The 18,234-nt window shown below is 42.3% G+C and overlaps 1 protein-coding gene across 9 annotated transcripts in view; it reads right to left on the bottom strand.

Moving 5' to 3' along the window:
- The window catches only part of LOC118367029 (dedicator of cytokinesis protein 9-like), a 120,656-nt gene that overhangs the window by 43,742 nt on the left and 58,680 nt on the right, over positions 1–18,234 (bottom strand). For all 9 annotated transcript variants that reach the window (XM_035749987.2, XM_035749985.2, XM_052493773.1 and 6 more), the window contains exons 3-7: positions 9,235–9,324; positions 4,333–4,415; positions 3,434–3,503; positions 937–1,032; positions 509–643 (exon numbers count right to left, since the gene is read on the bottom strand). In XM_035749987.2, coding sequence (XP_035605880.1) covers positions 509–643; positions 937–1,032; positions 3,434–3,503; positions 4,333–4,415; positions 9,235–9,324 — 474 coding nt within the window. The remainder of the gene's footprint in view (positions 1–508; positions 644–936; positions 1,033–3,433; positions 3,504–4,332; positions 4,416–9,234; positions 9,325–18,234) is intronic.

Here is an 18,234-nt window from a genome sequence, read left to right as displayed (position 1 = left end):
CCTCCTTTTAAAGTATCTGATTAATGTCAGCTGAATGCTTGGTAAGTAAAAGCAGGACCTTTCCATCCATTTGTGTGTAGAAGACCAATAATGCTTATAGCCCATCTTGGGACTTGGAAATGTGCGCCTGCTAGCTATAGCATGTGGTATTGATTGCTAGCCTGCTGCAAAGTGCATGGTAGTATGTTATCGGCATTCACCTTGTTTCAGCAGCTGAGAGTCAGCAGTAAATTATGACCTTGGCGAAAGAGGGAGTGAGCTCAGGTTTTAGGTGGGGATTGGAGAAGGGTCCCAAGCAGTGATACAGACAGACACATTTCCTCATCAATTCCCTGTTGCTAGCTTTAACTTGTGCCGAGTTTAACTGCATTCTACATGGGTAAATATATTACAGGAAGTAAAAGACTTTGGAAGGGAAGTACGTCTGGCTGGATGACTTATTCAATGTAAATGTTAGTGTGATGGTGTAATCAAAGCACAATCCCAGACACAGAGTGTCCTATATTACCTGAACAACTCCCATACAGGAGTCCAGGAAGATGGTTCCTTTGGGTTCTTTGGAGATCTTCTCATCCTTGTAGAAGTTCAGGTTGTAAGAGCCGTCACCCAGCTGGGTTAGGTGGAAATACCTCCTCTTGAAAGACTAGAAAGTAGAATACAACAATAAAAAACATAATTTCTATTATTAGACAACAAGAGGCATGGTTTTGGCACAGATAATTGCAGCAGCATGGTTTGAAGGAAGTCAACAGCCTAATATTGCAAAACTACTATCCGTTTTTCTGAGAAATGGTATTAATGAAAACCAGGCTCCATCCTGCTGTCACTGGAGACACGAGCACTGACTATTCATCATCACTGCACATCTGGCACACTGTGTAATAATAATTCCTAATAGAGACAGCTAGTGTCATCACTGTCATTAGGATCACTCACCCTCATGGTGACACTGATGGCACTGTTCATGTTGCCTTTGTACAGCCAGCCATGCTTTGTGATCCCACCTTTCTGGGAACCTAGAGAGGCTGTGTCCTGGAAGACACATGAGCACGGGATCAGACACACTCAAGACTATATATACACACACACACAAATACACACACTGCACCACATCAAAACATCACTCTTCCCACTCTCTGCCAAAACATTACCAAACTGTCAATTTCAAGAGAGGCCCTTGATCCTGTGGTTCGAGATAATATTTACAAAAACAGTATAGGAGACATGGAGAATGAGATGAGAGAATGCTAAGTTTAATGTCGGTCTATCTGACTCCAAACAAGCATCCAGCCACACAACAAACCACCTCTATGAACCCAAATAAACAGCCCCTCTCATTGGCTTCTTCACTGAGGCATGACCATATCATCCCAGTTCTCAGGTACCATAAAACCAGCTAAACCATTGGCACAAAGCAAGTATGACTAGACACATGGCTTCCATCTCTATTGCACGGAGACTTCCAGAGGAGTAATGATCTGTGTAAATAAATCAATTAGGGGGGTAGTGAGGGAAGAGGAGCTGCTGCACCAGTGTTTTACCCTTCGCATGGTCTCCTTCTGGTACTCGTGATCAGACATCCAGAGTCTTTAAGCCTCCTCTTCGAGAGACTACAGAGGTAAAAGCCATTGTTCCAGACGATTTTGGATATAATTAATGGGTTTTCAAGATGACATGATTCCTATTCCCTCTCTTGTCCAATAAAATGGCTTTAAAAGTGTTGGCAGAGAATATTTCCAGTATATCGTCGACTCATATGAGGAGGGTCTGGAAACGTTCAGGGCCTGCTTCCACTCATCTTTCGCTGACCAGAATACGCCAGTCCCTAGGAGAGCTGACAAATTACTTGTGCTTGCTTTCAGTGAACCCCAAAGCTCTGTAAATGTTGCCTGGCAACCCCCGAACCAACCAGATTAACTAAACTGCAACACAGTGCATAATCATTTCATAAAATCAGTGACACATTTGACCATAAACATTTTAACTTTGGTCACATAGCAATGCCACAGGCTGGGGCTATTGTCATTAAACACATGAACGGACTTGGGGCTGAGGTTTCCATGTACTGTATATGTGTGTGAGTATTTATTTGGGGATTTCAGGAGAAATGGCTCACTTCCTTAGCTATCATCTGCTCGGTGCACCTACTTCCCTGCGTGCGACAAACTGAGGTGAGGGGTATGTAGCTGGGACGCTCTTGGCTGCTGGGCTGGGGAGCATTCTTACACAGCTGTGTGGGAGGTGAGGGACGCTCTTACACAGCTGTGTGTGAGGTGAGGGAAAGGGTGAACTGGGAGGGGTCTTGTCATCAGGTAGTCTATCTGATGAAAGGAATGCCCCTTCCTTGTCAGATCTAATGTTCACTGGCCCTGACCTCTGGTGACCTGGGTTAGTCTCTCGGCTCAAGAATCCATTTGCCTACATCCCAGTTAAGTGAGCGAGGTCACTCGAATCCCTATTAATTTGCTCATGTATGACATAAAGAAGACATAACAAACAGTATGTGACATATGCAAATGTCAACATGACCCTAGCAGTTGAATAGATGGCAGTATAACATCAGTGTCATCAACAGCCTGAGACTGCCTCCGGTCATGATCTGCAGAACACCGTCCCTCTGAGGGTTCTGCAGGCATCAGTGATCCAGCCTCTCTTCAGGGTTGGCTTGAACAAAGGTGACCCCATAGCCTCCCTTGTGTGCACTGACTCGCACAAGCTATTCCAAGGCCAACAAATACTAATTTAGACTGTTCACAGCACAGAATCAGACATCTATATGGTTCACAGAGCAAAAATGTTTCCAGCTAAGAGTTCACAGTTGTATAATCAGGCAGACGCGAAATGTTCTAAATTAGCTCACAACAAAGAGAGCCAAACTCATGGGCTGTGAGGAGTCTGGGGGCCATGAACACATGGAGCAGAGCAGAGAAGAACCCGAAACCATTTGAGAGGCGGCCAGCTAACCAAAGTCCGGCGGCTAATTACACTTTATACTTCACATTAAAATGTGCTATTTAGACCCAATGACGCTTTCATCTCATGCTGGAGACGTTTCACAACTGGGATTGGAACAGGACAGCCAAATCAGTTCCTAATCTGAATTAAATCACTTAATAAGATCTGGTGCTTATGTTCTAGGAAAGACTGGTTTCTAGTGCAAAAAAAACATCAGATACCGTGGCCATTCTGGCAACGTCAAAGCTGCTGGACTGTAAACGGAGCGCGGAAATCTCGTTTGTCTGTCTGTATGGAGGATTATTTGTTCAGTGCCTCTGAGGTATTTACAGTAAAGACTTAGAAGGAGAAAAGGGTATTGAGGTGATTTGTACATGGAGCAGGTGGTTCATGTTGAGAGTCGAAGGAATAAGCGGCTTAACTAAATTGTTTGTTATTTGTAACCTTCCAATGAACTGTAGCCAGAACATTCACTTACTTCATCTTTATCGACATCTTCATCCACCTCAAAAACATGGACAGCCAGTTTGTCTGGTCTGGACACTTTGCTGTAAAACACAAGGATGTGAATCAAGTTAATCAATTATTATTTTTATCTAATCTCTGAGAAGTCATTAATTGATCTAAGAAGTGAAACCCAATGTAAATGCGCATGTCCCACTTACATAGGAAGCCTGAACGAATTCACCTCAGGAAAACATTTCTATTTCCCTCCCCGGACACTGAATACTGACCAAAGGTCTGTTGACATCAATGGCAAGTCTCAAGGTCAGGGCAGCTTTGTTTTGTGTGTAAATTCCAGCACAATGACACTGGAAACCATTGCCCTCAGGGCAGAAGGTGGAATTGATGACACTCTTTGAACCGGGGGTGGTTTCCAAAGTGACTAAATCCCCAGAACTTTGGGAATAACCTAAGTGTGGTTTGAGGAAGTCTCTATTGTTAATGTGGGTTAAATCATAAAACCTGCATTTCCTTGTAGACTATCCATGCCAAAATATCCTGAACGATCAGCAACGAAGGCTGATTGAAGATTACCGACAGAATGACACAGGTGTGTGCGTCAGTGGGGGCTGGTTGGAGGAGCTATAAGAGGACTGGATCATTGGAATGGAATGGAGTCAAACGTGGTTTCCGTACGATTGATGTGTTTGATACTGTTCCATGTTTTCCGTTCCAGCCAATTACCATGATTGGCCTGTCCTCCTATAGCTCCTCTCACCAGCCTTCACTGGTGTGCATGCACTTCAGTGTGAAATATCTGCACAAAGAGGGTAGCTGTTCTAACTTGCCCAGGAGGAAGTCACAACTTGGTTACACATTACTTAACATTGTACCGTCTGTCAAGACACCATACTGACTGAGCAAAGGGTTTACTTTGGAAGCTGCCGGAAGTCCCCGGAGTAGTCCTCGTACTTGTAATTAACGACATGCCAATCAGAATTGTAGGTCTTGATGCACTGAAATAAAAAGAAAGACAATCAATGGTTTACAAGTGTAATCTAAGACAGTTTCAATGTTTAGCCTAAAGAAACAGGAAACAAGCACACAACAACCAAATCAGTGTCGGCCAATAGCATATTTTCAGATAGTTACAGTGCCTTCAGAATGTATTCCCACCCCTTGACTTTTTCCACATTTTGTTGTGTTACAGAATGAATTTAAAATTGATTAAATATATATTTTTTTGTCACTGGCCTACACACAATACCCAATAATGTCAAAGTGGAATTATGTTTTTTAACATTTTTACAAAAAGAAAAACTGAAATGTCAATAAGGATTCAACCCCTTTGGATTCAATAAAGGATTCAACCCCCATTCAACTGTGCTTAACAAGTCATATAATACGTTGCACGGATTCACTAATAGTGCAATAATAGTGCTTAACATTTCTGAATGACCACCTCATCTCTATACCCAACACATGAAATTATCTGTAAGGTCCCTCAGTCGAGCAGTGAATTTCAAACAGATTCAACCACAAAGTCCAGGGAGGTTTTCCAATACCTCGAAAAGGGCACCTATTGGTAGACATTGAATATTTCTTTGAGCATGGTGAAGTTATTAATTACACTTTGGGTGGCGTATCAATACACCCAGTCACTACAAAGATACATGCGTTTTTCCTAACTCAGTAGCCGAAGAGGAAGGAAACCGCTCAGGGATTTCACCAAGAGGCCAATGGTGACTTTAAAAAACAGTTACAGAGTTTAATGGCTTTGATAGTAGAAAACTGAGGATGGATAACATTGCAGTTATTTCACAATACTAACCTAATTGACAGAGTGAAAAAAGGAAGCCTGTACAGAATAAAAAATATTCCAAAACATGCATCCTGTTTGCAACAAGGCACAAAAGTCAAATAAATGTGCCAAAGCAATTATCTTTTTGTTCTGAATACAAAGTGTTATATTTGGGGCAAATCCAATAAAATGCATTACTGAGTATCACTTTCCATATTTTCAAGCATAGTGGTGGCTGCATCATGTTATGGGTATGCTTGTAATCGTTAAGGACTGTGGAGTTTTTCAGGATAAAACAATAATGGAATGAACTAAGCAGCAGGACAATAAGCTAAAACAAGGCCAAATCTACACTGAAAAAGACAGTGAAATGATCAACATCCAATTTGACAGAGCTTTAATTTTTTTTTTAAAAGAATAAAATGGGCAAATGATGCACAATCCAAGTGTGGGAACTTCTTAGAACTTACCCAGAAAGACTCGTGCTTCTACAAATGATTGACTCAGGTGTGAATACTTACGTAAAACAACATTTCTGTATTTAATTTTCAATACATTTGTAAACATTTTTTTTTGTAGTTTTCACTTTGTCATTATAGGGTATTGTGTTTAGATGGGTGAGAAATAAAATCTATTTAATCTGTTTTTAATTCAGGCTGTAACAACAAAATGTGGGGTATGAATACCTTCTGAAACAACAGTAACATGTTTTAGGTCCTAAATGAAGTCCTTTTTTTAAAGCAGTGGCTTTCTGAAACAGCCCTTATTCTCGGAATCCTTTGCTCCCTATTCAAATCAGATTAGTACATCTGAAGGAAGGAAGGGGAAGAAGAAGGATCAAAGTGAATGCTCGTCTTGAGCAGATAGTTGGTGGAAATTAAAGCCTTCCACAGGATCTGGAATTAAAGAGAAATGGTTCCACAGAGCACTCTCTCATCAGCCTACACAATTACTTGCTGACTTTACACATTTAAAAAGTGTTTGACGGTAACATGAAGAAACACCGACTTACTTTGTCTCATTTCACATCCTAGATATCAATTTACAGTAATTATCCTAATTGCCTTGAAGACAAATATTGAGACGGAAATGGTAGAGTTTTTCGGGAGAGTCAAATCTACCAACGAGAAAAGGAAATATTTTATGATTAGAGCAGTATGGTATAAATCCTAATTATGGCCCAGCAGTTATGTCTGGGCACTTCAGGAGGAATGCTACAGGCCCACACAAAGTACACTTTCTTATTTCCCATCCACACAGTATGACACTTCACCCCAGACATAGAAGGATCATCAAGTAGGCGTTAGATCAACCCAGTACAAACTGGGAGGGAGTATACTCCTATATCTCTCAGTCTGGGTGAGACATCTGTTCACTGTTAAAACTTCCAGAACATCCAGAATGGTATTCATACAGAGAGGTGTGTAGTTTTACAAGAAATGGTTTGACAAGGGAATCCTGAATTGCGGAAAGTCAATCTGATCAGTGGAGAAATGGAAAAGAGAGAGGGTTGTACTCTGCAGCTGTCCTGCTGATGTCATATTGCACTTAACCAAAAGGAAGTGTTTCTTCATGACTGAAGACAGGACTCCCTAATCTGTGACCCATGACCTGAGGGGTCAGCAGCCGGTTGCCTCTGGTTTGCAGAGCAGTGCTACAATGGGAGCAGTGTCCATCACGTGTCCAACTGGCCACATGGGACACAATGACAGTAAACCATTGTGTAGCTCAGGTATACTGTGTGTGGAAGATTGTGTGTTTAAGCAAGATGTTAAAATGTCAGACTGTTATTTTTAATTTAACATTTATTTATAAATAAAGTACTGTATTGGGAACAGAATGTACAGCAAGGCTGACATCTGATTTTAAGATACAACCCTACTTGGTTGCAGAAGGCATTTACCATGCTTGGTACAGCGAGGCACTAGTGTAAACAGTGCTCTGAGAGGATGAAGACCAGAAGGCATTTACCAGGCTTGGTACAGGGAGGCACTAGTGTAAACAGTGCTCTGAGAGGATGAAGACCAGGAGGCATTTACCAGGCTTGGTACAGGGAGGCACTAGTGTAAACAGTGCTCTGAGAGGATGAAGACCAGAAGGCATTTACCAGGCTTGGTACAGGGAGGCACTAGTGTAAACAGTGCTCTGAGAGGATGAAGACCAGGAGGCATTTACCAGGCTTGGTACAGGGAGGCACTAGTGTAAACAGTGCTCTGAGAGGATGAAGACCAGGAGGCATTTACCAGGCTTGGTACAGGGAGGCACTAGTGTAAACAGTGCTCTGAGAGGATGAAAACCAGAAGGCATTTACCAGGCTTGGTACAGGGAGGCACTAGTGTAAACAGTGCTCTGAGAGGATGAAGACCAGGAGGCATTTACCAGGCTTGGTACAGGGAGGCACTAGTGTAAACAGTGCTCTGAGAGGATGAAGACCAGGAGGCATTTACCAGGCTTGGTACAGGGAGGCACTAGTGTAAACAGTGCTCTGAGAGGATGAAAACCAGAAGGCATTTACCAGGCTTGGTACAGGGAGGCACTAGTGTAAACAGTGCTCTGAGAGGATGAAGACCAGGAGGCATTTACCAGGCTTGGTACAGGGAGGCACTAGTGTAAACAGTGTGCTGAGAGGATGAAGACCAGAATGCATTTACCAGGCTTGGTAAGGGAGGCACTAGTGTAAACAGTGCATGAAGACCAGAAGGCATTTACCAGGCTTGGTACAGGGAGGCACTAGTGTAAACAGTGCTCTGAGAGGATGAAGACCAGAAGGCATTTACCAGGCTTGGTACAGGGAGGCACTAGTGTAAACAGTGCTCTGAGAGGATGAAGACCAGAAGGCATTTACCAGGCTTGGTACAGGGAGGCACTAGTGTAAACAGTGCTCTGAGAGGATGAAGACCAGAAGGCATTTACCAGGCTTGGTACAGGGAGGCACTAGTGTAAACAGTGCTCTGAGAGGATGAAGACCAGAAGGCATTTACCAGGCTTGGTACAGGGAGGCACTAGTGTAAACAGTGCTCTGAGAGGATGAAGACCAGAAGGCATTTACCAGGCTTGGTACAGGGAGGCACTAGTGTAAACAGTGCTCTGAGAGGATGAAGACCAGAAGGCATTTACCAGGCTTGGTACAGGGAGGCACTAGTGTAAACAGTGCTCTGAGAGGATGAAGACCAGAAGGCATTTACCAGGCTTGGTACAGGGAGGCACTAGTGTAAACAGTGCTCTGAGAGGATGAAGACCAGAAGGCATTTACCAGGCTTGGTACAGGGAGGCACTAGTGTAAACAGTGCTCTGAGAGGATGAAGACCAGAAGGCATTTACCAGGCTTGGTACAGGGAGGCACTAGTGTAAACAGTGCTCTGAGAGGATGAAGACCAGAAGGCATTTACCAGGCTTGGTACAGGGAGGCACTAGTGTAAACAGTGCTCTGAGAGGATGAAGACCAGAAGGCATTTACCAGGCTTGGTACAGGGAGGCACTAGTGTAAACAGTGCTCTGAGAGGATGAAGACCAGAAGCCGGAGAAGAACCACCATTTACTTTGGAACTGGATTCCGCTTATCAGTTTTTTGGTCTCCTGGCCTGAATAGATGTTATTGAAGAGAATGAAAATACTCCTGTTGACTGGATGGCGTCCAGTAGCGGCCCATAATTCCTATTCCTGCCTGTCCTGAACAATAAAAAACCATTGTGTCATAAAGTATGTGCTAGGTGAAATGGAAGTTCAGTTTGGCTGGACACATTCTATAAACAATGGGGAAATCAGAGACACTAAAAGTGTGTGCAGTCCAGTGTGTTTCCATATCTATTGATCTTCTGCAGGCTGCCATATACATCAATGCCAGGCCAGAAGCAGGCTGAAGACTGACACTAATGTCTGTATTAATGGGTTCTGTACTTTTGGTTAATATGGCTGTAGGGTACACTAGCACGTAATGGCACATCATAATGCCAACATCCAACTGTCAATAAAAGCACTGCTCTCTCTGCACAAAGGTTCATTCCTGCAGGGTTACTGCACTTGTGGGTTCTCACCTCCTGGACAAACAGACTCTGCGCCTCCTTCACGGCGTTCTCAGGCACTGTGGGGTAGAGAGTTCTTCCTTGGCGCCTTTGAGTCGCAATCTGTGGATGGAAAACAGTTTTATTTAGCTAATTAAATCAAGTACAAGGTCTGACCAGATTATGACACTGGATGAGTGATGCTGTGAAAATGAACTCAAAACCATAAATCACCACAGATATATTTTTTTTTTAAAGATTAAAAAAATTAATGTATACAAGATATCCTTTGGGAATGACACAACACAGGACTGTTAACATATTTTCTCAGTACTACAGTATGTGGTCACAGCTGGACATGATTTCCCTGAACACTCCTACAAATATTACTCCATGCCAGAGAAAAGTCTCAGGTCTGTGGAGGTTTCAGGAGGGTAGAGAGGTAGGCAGCGTCAGGATGTGATGCTACACTACATTGTTGACCTCCAGGCTGGGCCAGGGAACCATGGACAGACACAACCAGGGACTTAGCCTGGCTCTCAGTCACCCAGCCCAGCCATGGGGCTCCCTCCCTGAGGAGCTGGACACCATCTCAACACCACTTCCTTCTGCACCCTCTTGGGTCACGTCCTTCACTCTGCAGGCTTACGGTGGTTGTTTAGTGATGGAAGGGGGAAATACACCAGACACCCCTAGTGGTATCGACAGTATCAACTTAATACCACTAGAATAACCTGGAACTCAGTGTTTACAATATCCTGTCTATCCACACATTCAACCTCATTTCCCATTCCCAAGGCCTCTAACGGGTTAACCCACTCTTAAAATTACACAGAACTCATTTTACTTTCAGAAGGACCGGCTTTAACTAAGACCAATACACATCAATTTTATGAATCAATTACTCTATATGTGGGACTCATTTCAGATAGCAGTAAATGTTGATATGTCGGCAGATTTATGAAAGGCAAATACTGCTGGAGCTCCCTTCTGTTGTTCTTCATTCTTAATAGGACATTTCAATCCCAGTTAGGAGTGTAACCTAGTTTTAAGCTCCCCTTTGAGACCGGTTTGACATATCTCACTTAAATGGAGATTCCCCTTGATAATAAACTAAAAGAGGGTTTTGTAATCCTATCTTCTCTAGCATGTTACCCCGTGGTGATTCCTTTAGCAGAAACCTTTCAACTTTACATCTTTAAAGTAAGGGAAACAGAAAATAAACACTAGGGGACACAGCAGATTACAGTTACACCACATGAGTGATAGAGAAACAAACTACAGCAAAAACACCAGAGAAGAATAACAAACCTCAACCTTCTCCACTTAATTCATATCATGCTAAAGCCAAACTGGACACAGTTCAAAGGTGAACCGTGACAGAGGTACCTGACTTACAGTAAAGAATAGGTCAAGGCAAATGGGGCAGGAGTAAGGTAAGCGATTCAACACAGCAGTAAATCTCCTGTTCACTCAGCTTTTCCTGAGCAACCTAACCAATAGCTTTAGTCATTATCTCTAGCCTTCAGCAGACACAGTCAGGATTTTTTCCAGCATGCAGAGCAAAGCAGCTCTCCAATTAATCTTGAATTGAGTCACAGACTGTGAAATGAAAAGCCCAATCAGGTTAGTGCAGACGTCATTTTTTTCTACTCCCTATATGCCCAAACAAAGGATGGAGAATAGAAATTCAAAATCATAGACCAAACCTCACCACCCCAAGGTTAATCATTGTACAATGATACAAAACGGCACCACAACAGAAGAGAAAAGTTCTATCTCAAATTCTCTGCAGAAATGACTCCCTTGGGAATCAATGGGATATTATTATGCACTCCACAGGCTTGGTTATAGAGCCCGAGGTCCATTCGGGTACCTAGCCTAAAGGCAGTGGGGGAGTAGGGCTCCAGGTTACAGTCAGGGCATTTCAAAGGGAACTCCTGGAGGTGAACAGGTAACTTATCGTTAAAAATACAGTGGCTGTTACAGTAGAGGTTTATTGACAATCAATACAGTGAGACTGGTTGATGTGGCGAGTTGACTAACGCTGAGCATTTCTTATTTAACCTTTATTTAACCAGGAAGGGCTCATTGAGATTTGAAATCTCTTTTTCAAGAGCATCCTGGCCAAGATAGGCAGCACCAAGTCAATACACAATTACAGACAGACATGAAAAACTACAGGTAATCTAGTAAAATTTTTAAAAATTAAAATAGAATAGCCTTCTCTCTGAGACTGCCTGGTGTTAGTGCAGCCTAGTCCTGCGCTCCAAACCAGGAATACAATGCAGAGGTCCTATTTGTGAACCTGAGTTCTCTCCTCCATTTCCTCTCTCTAGCCCAGGTTTCCTGCTGGGAGATGACAATCTCACCATAATCTAAGCAGCAGAAACAAACAGGCTTGTAAGCCAGAAGAGTCCAGGGGGAATCATGAAGGGGACCAGAAGAAGCACTGGGGAGCACTAAGGTTGTCACGATACCAGTATCGCGGTACTCCGAGAGAAACAAAACATGTCGTGTCCTCGATTCCCTGAGGAAAACCCTGCTAATTTTGGAAACAAACAGCCTTATGTTGTGACCCAGAATCCCATTTCTCTTTTCCAAGCTACTGCACACAATATTTTACATACAGTAGGTTTTTAAAGGACCAAAGAGTTTAGTCTGCTTTTGCCAATGCTCATGCTATCATAGAATAGCGATACTGGTGACAACCCCATGGAGCACAGTGGAGATCTTTTGTGAAAAGACTAGCATGAGATACAGGACAATTCCACAGTGGCGCTGAGAATCAGATTTTTCCCTTCAAATGTATGCCAAACAAAAACCATTGATTTCAAAGTTTAACAAACCATACTCTGTTGCAAACTCTATGCACTTTTAACAATTTACACTGAACATTTGTACAAAAACACATTTACTGGAAGAACTGTGCAGATGCAATGTTTGGCAACAGAATTTCGGTAAAATCAGTTTATATGACCATGTTTTCCAAATATGTGTTACATATCTGCTCTAAATTAAGATTCAAAGATGTCTGCAGAAATAATGGGGTGTCAGCTATGACACGGCACCTTGAGTTTGAAAAAAATCTATCTGTGTTATTGAACAGTAAGTGAACTGGTCCGGACCAAATCCGAACCAATCATGGACGTCTATGTATGGGTCAAATTAAGACTGGTCCAGACGTCTGTGGATGTTGAAATCAAGGCCAGGTCAGACTGGGCAAATTTCAGCATCTGTGGATGTCCGATGTTGGTCGGTGCTCAACGCGTGAGGTTGCTGTACACAGTAAATGGAAAGAGAGGGGGCACATGGGTAGAGGTGACAATATATAAATATGAGAGAGAGAGCGAAGAGAAAGAGAGTCCAGACCTTTTACGCTCTTGCTTTGACCGCCAGACGACAGAAAGAGAAAAACAGTCTGGGGAACATAACAGTATGCCAGCGGAAGAGAGGACAGTAAGCATGTGGTTTGTGACTATGACCTCTCCTTGTAGTCCATTCAAATTGTACTTAATATAATATTCTTTCAAAAATTACCATTAGATTTCTCCCCATCTCATGTTTCCCTCACAACTTCAACTCTTTGAATCCTGAAACCTGAAGGTATACGTAGATTTTATTAAAACCACCCTGCCATGCTGACGTCGTTCAAATAGAGAGAAATAGGAAGAGGAAAATGCCTTGCCATTCCTGGGAGTAAATCCAGTGACAGTTTAGAGCTCTTCCTGATCCGCAGGCTTTATGACCAGCGTACATCTCAGGTTTAAGCGGGGAGGGAGGTTCCCTTCCCATTCCCTTCCTCTCTCTTTCCCAGTAATCCCAGACAAATTCCCTAAGAAGACACGTTGACAAAACGTGCTTGGCTCTCCTAATGCCGAGCGCCGTCTGATCAAATCCAGATGAGGTAATGTAAACACCATCTCACAATTTATTTTCCTAAACAGCTAAGTCCCTGTACTCTCTGAGATATAATTTGATAACAACCTCCAATGAGAGGCCTTGGATCCAGAGGGGGGAGAGAGAGGACATGAGAAACCTGACAGCGGTTCCTGAGCTGAGGCGGTGTCTGCCAACAAAATGATTTACACACCAGCCGAAAACAGCCCACAGACTAGCAGTGTGGTCAGATGAGCTCTGCCGGGTCTGGACTGGATTTATAGGCTGCTATCACTACACAGTCAGAGCCTGGGACTTTAATAGCATCAGAAACCTCCCTTCTCTGCCTATAACACTGAATACCCACAATCGAAAGGTCTTGACATACAACCGGATAAAACCACTTGCGTAAGGAAGATCTCAGAGAGTCATGTGACCTAAACAGATGTGGGGCTCAGTCTTCCCAAATGTTTTTCTTCTTCCAGGATCATCACCTGTCGCTCCCCTCACAACGCACCGCTTGTAGTGGATGCAGTACTCGTATGTCATGGCCAGAGCAGAGGGTTCCTCTGGAGCACCATGAGAGCACAGCAGACACGGCTGGTCAAGGCCGTGTGTCACCAAGTTGAGTGGTCCAGCTGTCTGGCCTTCACATACACCCAGCCGGCAAGAGCCCCTCTGCCCCCCGCCTCAGTCTCCTGCCCAGCTCTCACACCACAATGCTCCCTTTCCCTCACAGCTTTTTGCAAATGCAATACAGAGGTTGTTTGTTTTTTACTGGGTTGATAGCGAAGCATCAAAGACACGCCAGGAGGTTCTCTCAAAAAGAGCGAGGGCACGATTGCAGTGTAACGTAGTAAACGTAATGAGGAGTTGGATAGCTTGTGAGCCTATAAGTAAGCATTCTTATTTTCTGGCAATACAGCCATTAGAAAAAAAATGTACACGCTGAATAAATCTAGGAAATTGAAACCTTCTTTAAAATGGTTGATTCTCCAACATATAAAATATATGATATATATATCATACATTTTATATGTTGGACCTCTATCATTGCCAACAAAGGGTATATAACAAAGTATTGAGAAACTTTTGTTATTGACCAAATACTTATTTTCCACCATCATTTGCAAATAAATAAAAATTCCTACAATGTGATTTTTTTCCCTCATTTTGTCTGTCATAGTTGAAGTGTACCTATGATGAAAATTACAGGCCTCTCATCTTTTTAAGTGGGAGAACTTGCACAATTGGTGGCTGACTAAATACTTTTTTTGCCCCATTGTATATATATATTCTAATGAAAGATGTAAAAACCATTATGGCTTGTGAAACAAAGGACCCTCTCAGTAGACGAGAGAAAAAGACAATAAAAAAATGGAAAATATCAGTTGGATCGTGAGACAGAGGAAGGGTCAAATTCTGCGGATATAAAAGGGTCCCTTCTTGCTGCTGTTAAGAGCATCTGCCTAAGTGTTCTCACTTCCTGAAGGGCTTCTGCCAGGCCAGACTCCCATTTCATAGTTTCCACACCGGGCGTCACGTGTTGTGTAGTGATGGAATGTTTGAGAGGGTGACAGGGGCTACGTCCTGCTGAACGGGGATAGAGATAACCCTTACTCTATCACAACAGCAGAGGCAGAATGAGCCAATAAAACATATGACCCCTGAACTTTACAGCATGAATGGATGTAAACAGAAGAAAAGCCTCTGTGGAGGACCTCGCCCTACAATCAACATGGGCCTGGCTGGGCCGCACTGAAATATTGTGAAATCACAACAAACATAACATCCAAAACATGCATGTGGGAGGCAGAGATGACTGAGGTTGATAGATGAACAATGAATAGATCATGGAAATTATTGACATGGTACACTGGTATGGAAACTATAAAGATCTTATCAACACTTGACAGATCATTTACCTCACTAACTATTCTGGAGCATTATCCAGTAGCAAATTCCTCAGATGGTATTCTATTTTAGCCTGGACCCAGATCCGTTTGTGCTGTTGGCAACTCCATTTCTGTCCTTGTCAAGCCACACATAGTTTGTTACAATGATTTCGCTATGTGGACATCTATAAGTACCTAGGTGTCTGGCTAGACTGCAAACTCTCCTTCCAGACTCACATCAAACATCTCCAATCAAAAATCAAATCAAGAGTCGGCTTTCTATTCCGCAACAAAGCCTCCTTCACTCACGCTGCCAAGCTTACCCTAGTAAAACTGACTATCCTACCGATCCTCGACTTCGGCGATGTCATCTACAAAATGGCTTTCAACACTCTACTCAGCAAACTGGATGCAGTCTAGCACAGTGCCATCCGTTTTGTCACTAAAGCACCTTATACCACCCACCACTGCGACTTGTATGCTCTAGTCGGCTGGCCCTCACTACATATCCGTCGCCAGACCCACTGGCTCAGGTCATCTACAAGTCCATGCTAGGTAAAGCTCCGCCTTATCTCAGTTCACTGGTCACGATTGCAACACCCATCCGTAGCACGCGCTCCAGCAGGTGTATCTCACTGATCATCCCTATAGCCAACACCTCATTTGGCCGCCTTTCGTTCCAGTACTCTGCTGCCTGTGACTGGAACGAATTGCAAAAATCGCTGAAGTTGGAGACTTTTATCTCCCTCACCAACTTCAAACATCAGCTATCCGAGCAGCTAACCGATCGCTGCAGCTGTACATAGTCTATAGGTAAATAGCTCACCCATTTTCACCTACCTCATTCCCATACTGTTTTTATACTGTTTTTATTTATTTACTTTCCTGCTCTTTTGCACACCAATATCTCTACATGACCATCTGATCATTTATCACTCCAGTGTTAATCTGCAAAATTGTATTATTCGCCTACCTCATGCCTTTTGCACACATTGTATATAGACTGCCCATTTTTTTCTACTGTGTTATTGACTTGCTAATTGTTTACTCCATGTGTAACTCTGTGTTGTCTGTTCACACTGCTATGCTTTATCTTGGCCAGGTCGCAGTTGCAAATGAGAACTTGTTCTCAACTAGCCTACCTGGTTAAATAAAGGTGAAATAAATTCTATTCTTGGGTGATTCCTCACGAAACTAGAACAAAACAGGACCAGGATCATTTTGTTGTTGACCAAATGTCATCGATAGAAAGGATCTTTTGGAGAAAGGATTATTGACACATATTAGACATTTTTATCTTAAAGCACAAGTGAGAAATAATTCATTGAAGTTGGAACATTTGTGGACATTTTAGTCTTACCCAGGCCTCCTTTAAGACTCCATAATGATGCATCTATATTTTTTATTAACCTTTATTTATCCAGACGAGTCAATTAAGGACAAATTCTTATATACAATGACGGCCTGGTGCATCAAGGGAAATATTTATGTAATAAAGCTTTACCACTTGCCCTGTAATATAAGTCCAATTTTCTAACATTAACTTCTCATGGCGAGAGGGGCAGTATTGAGTAGCTTGGATGAAAGGTGCCCAGAGGTGCCCAGAGTAAAAGGTCTGCTCCTCAATCCCAGTTGCTAATATATGCATATTATTAGTAGTATTGGATAGAAAACACTCTGAAGTTTATAAAACTGTTTGAATGATGTATGTGAGTATAACAGAACTCATATGGCAGGCAAAAACCTGAGAAGAAATCCAAACAGGAAGTGGGAAATTGAGGTTGGTCGATTTTCAACCCATCCCCTATTGAATAGACAGTGGGATATTGGCTATGTTGCACTTCCTAGGGCTTCCACGAGATGTCAACAGTCTTTAGAAACTTGAATGAGGCTTCTACTGTGTTGTGGAGCCGGATGTGAGCTGTTTGAGTCAGTGGTCTGGCAGAGAGCCAGGTTCTGGTCACGCGCATTTCACATGATAGCGACCTGCGTTCCATTGCTTCTCTACAGATATAAGAATTCTCCGGTTGGAACGTTATTGAAGATTTATGATAACAACATCCTAAAGATTGATTCTATGCATAGTTTGACAAGTTTCTTCGACCTGTAATATAACTTCTTGAAGTTTTCGTCCGACGTTCGGCTGGACCTGCACGAGAGTTTGGATTTGTGTACTAAACGCTCTAACAAAAGTAGCTACTTGGACATAAATAATAGACATTATCGAACGAATCAAGCATTTATTGTGGAACTGCGATTCCTGGGAGTGCATTCTGATGAAGATCATCAAAGGTAAGGGATTATTATAATGTTATTTCTGATTTCTGTTGACTCCAACATGGTGGATCATTTTTTTTTCTTCTGAGCGCCGTCTCAGATTAATGCACGGTTGGCTTTTTGTTTTTTTAAAATCTGACACAGCAGTTGCATTAAGGAGAGGTATATCTATATTTCCATGTCTAACAATTGTATTTATCATTTATAACATTTATAAGAGTATTTCTGTAAAATTATGTGGCTCTCTGCAATATCACCAGATGTTTTTGGAACTAGTGAACGTAACGCGCCAATGTATACTGAGATTTTAGTATATAAATATGAACTTTATCAAACAAAACATGCATGTATTGTGTAACATGAAGTCCTATGAGTGTCATCTGATCAAAGGTTAGTGATTCATTTTATCTTCATTTGTGCTTTTTGTGACTCCTCTCTTTGGCTGGAAAAATGGCTGAAATTTTCTGAGTTGGTGGTGACCTAACATAATCGTTTGTGGTGCTTTCGCTGTAAAGCCTATTTGAAATCGGACACTGTGGTGGGATTAACAAGATTACCTTTAAAACGGTATAAGATACATGTATGTTTGAGGAATTTTAATTATGAGATTTCTGTTTTGAATTTGGCGCCCTGCACATTCACTGGCTGTTGTCATATCGATACCGTTAACGGGATTGAAGCCCTAAGAAGTTTTTAATATGCAAATATTGAAAAAAATAAACATTCATATTTTTTGTTGAACATAATATACAGTGCATTCTTAAAGTATTCTGGCCCATTAACTTTTTCCATTTTTTTTTAACGTTAAAGCCTTATTCTAAAATGGATTAACCTGTTAATACTACCCCCTACTTTTTCAAACATTCTGTTAAAAATCGCGCAACATTTCAGTGCCCTGCTACTCATGCCAGGAATATAGTATATGCATATGATTAGTATGTGTGGATAGAAAACACTCAGACGTTTCTAAAACTGGTTAAAT

The sequence above is a fragment of the Oncorhynchus keta genome, chromosome 34 (genome assembly GCF_023373465.1).
Source record: "Oncorhynchus keta strain PuntledgeMale-10-30-2019 chromosome 34, Oket_V2, whole genome shotgun sequence".
In the NCBI taxonomy this organism is placed as follows: domain Eukaryota; kingdom Metazoa; phylum Chordata; class Actinopteri; order Salmoniformes; family Salmonidae; genus Oncorhynchus; species Oncorhynchus keta.
Note: the sequence above shows the minus strand (reverse complement) of the source record. Positions and strands in the feature narration are given on the sequence as shown.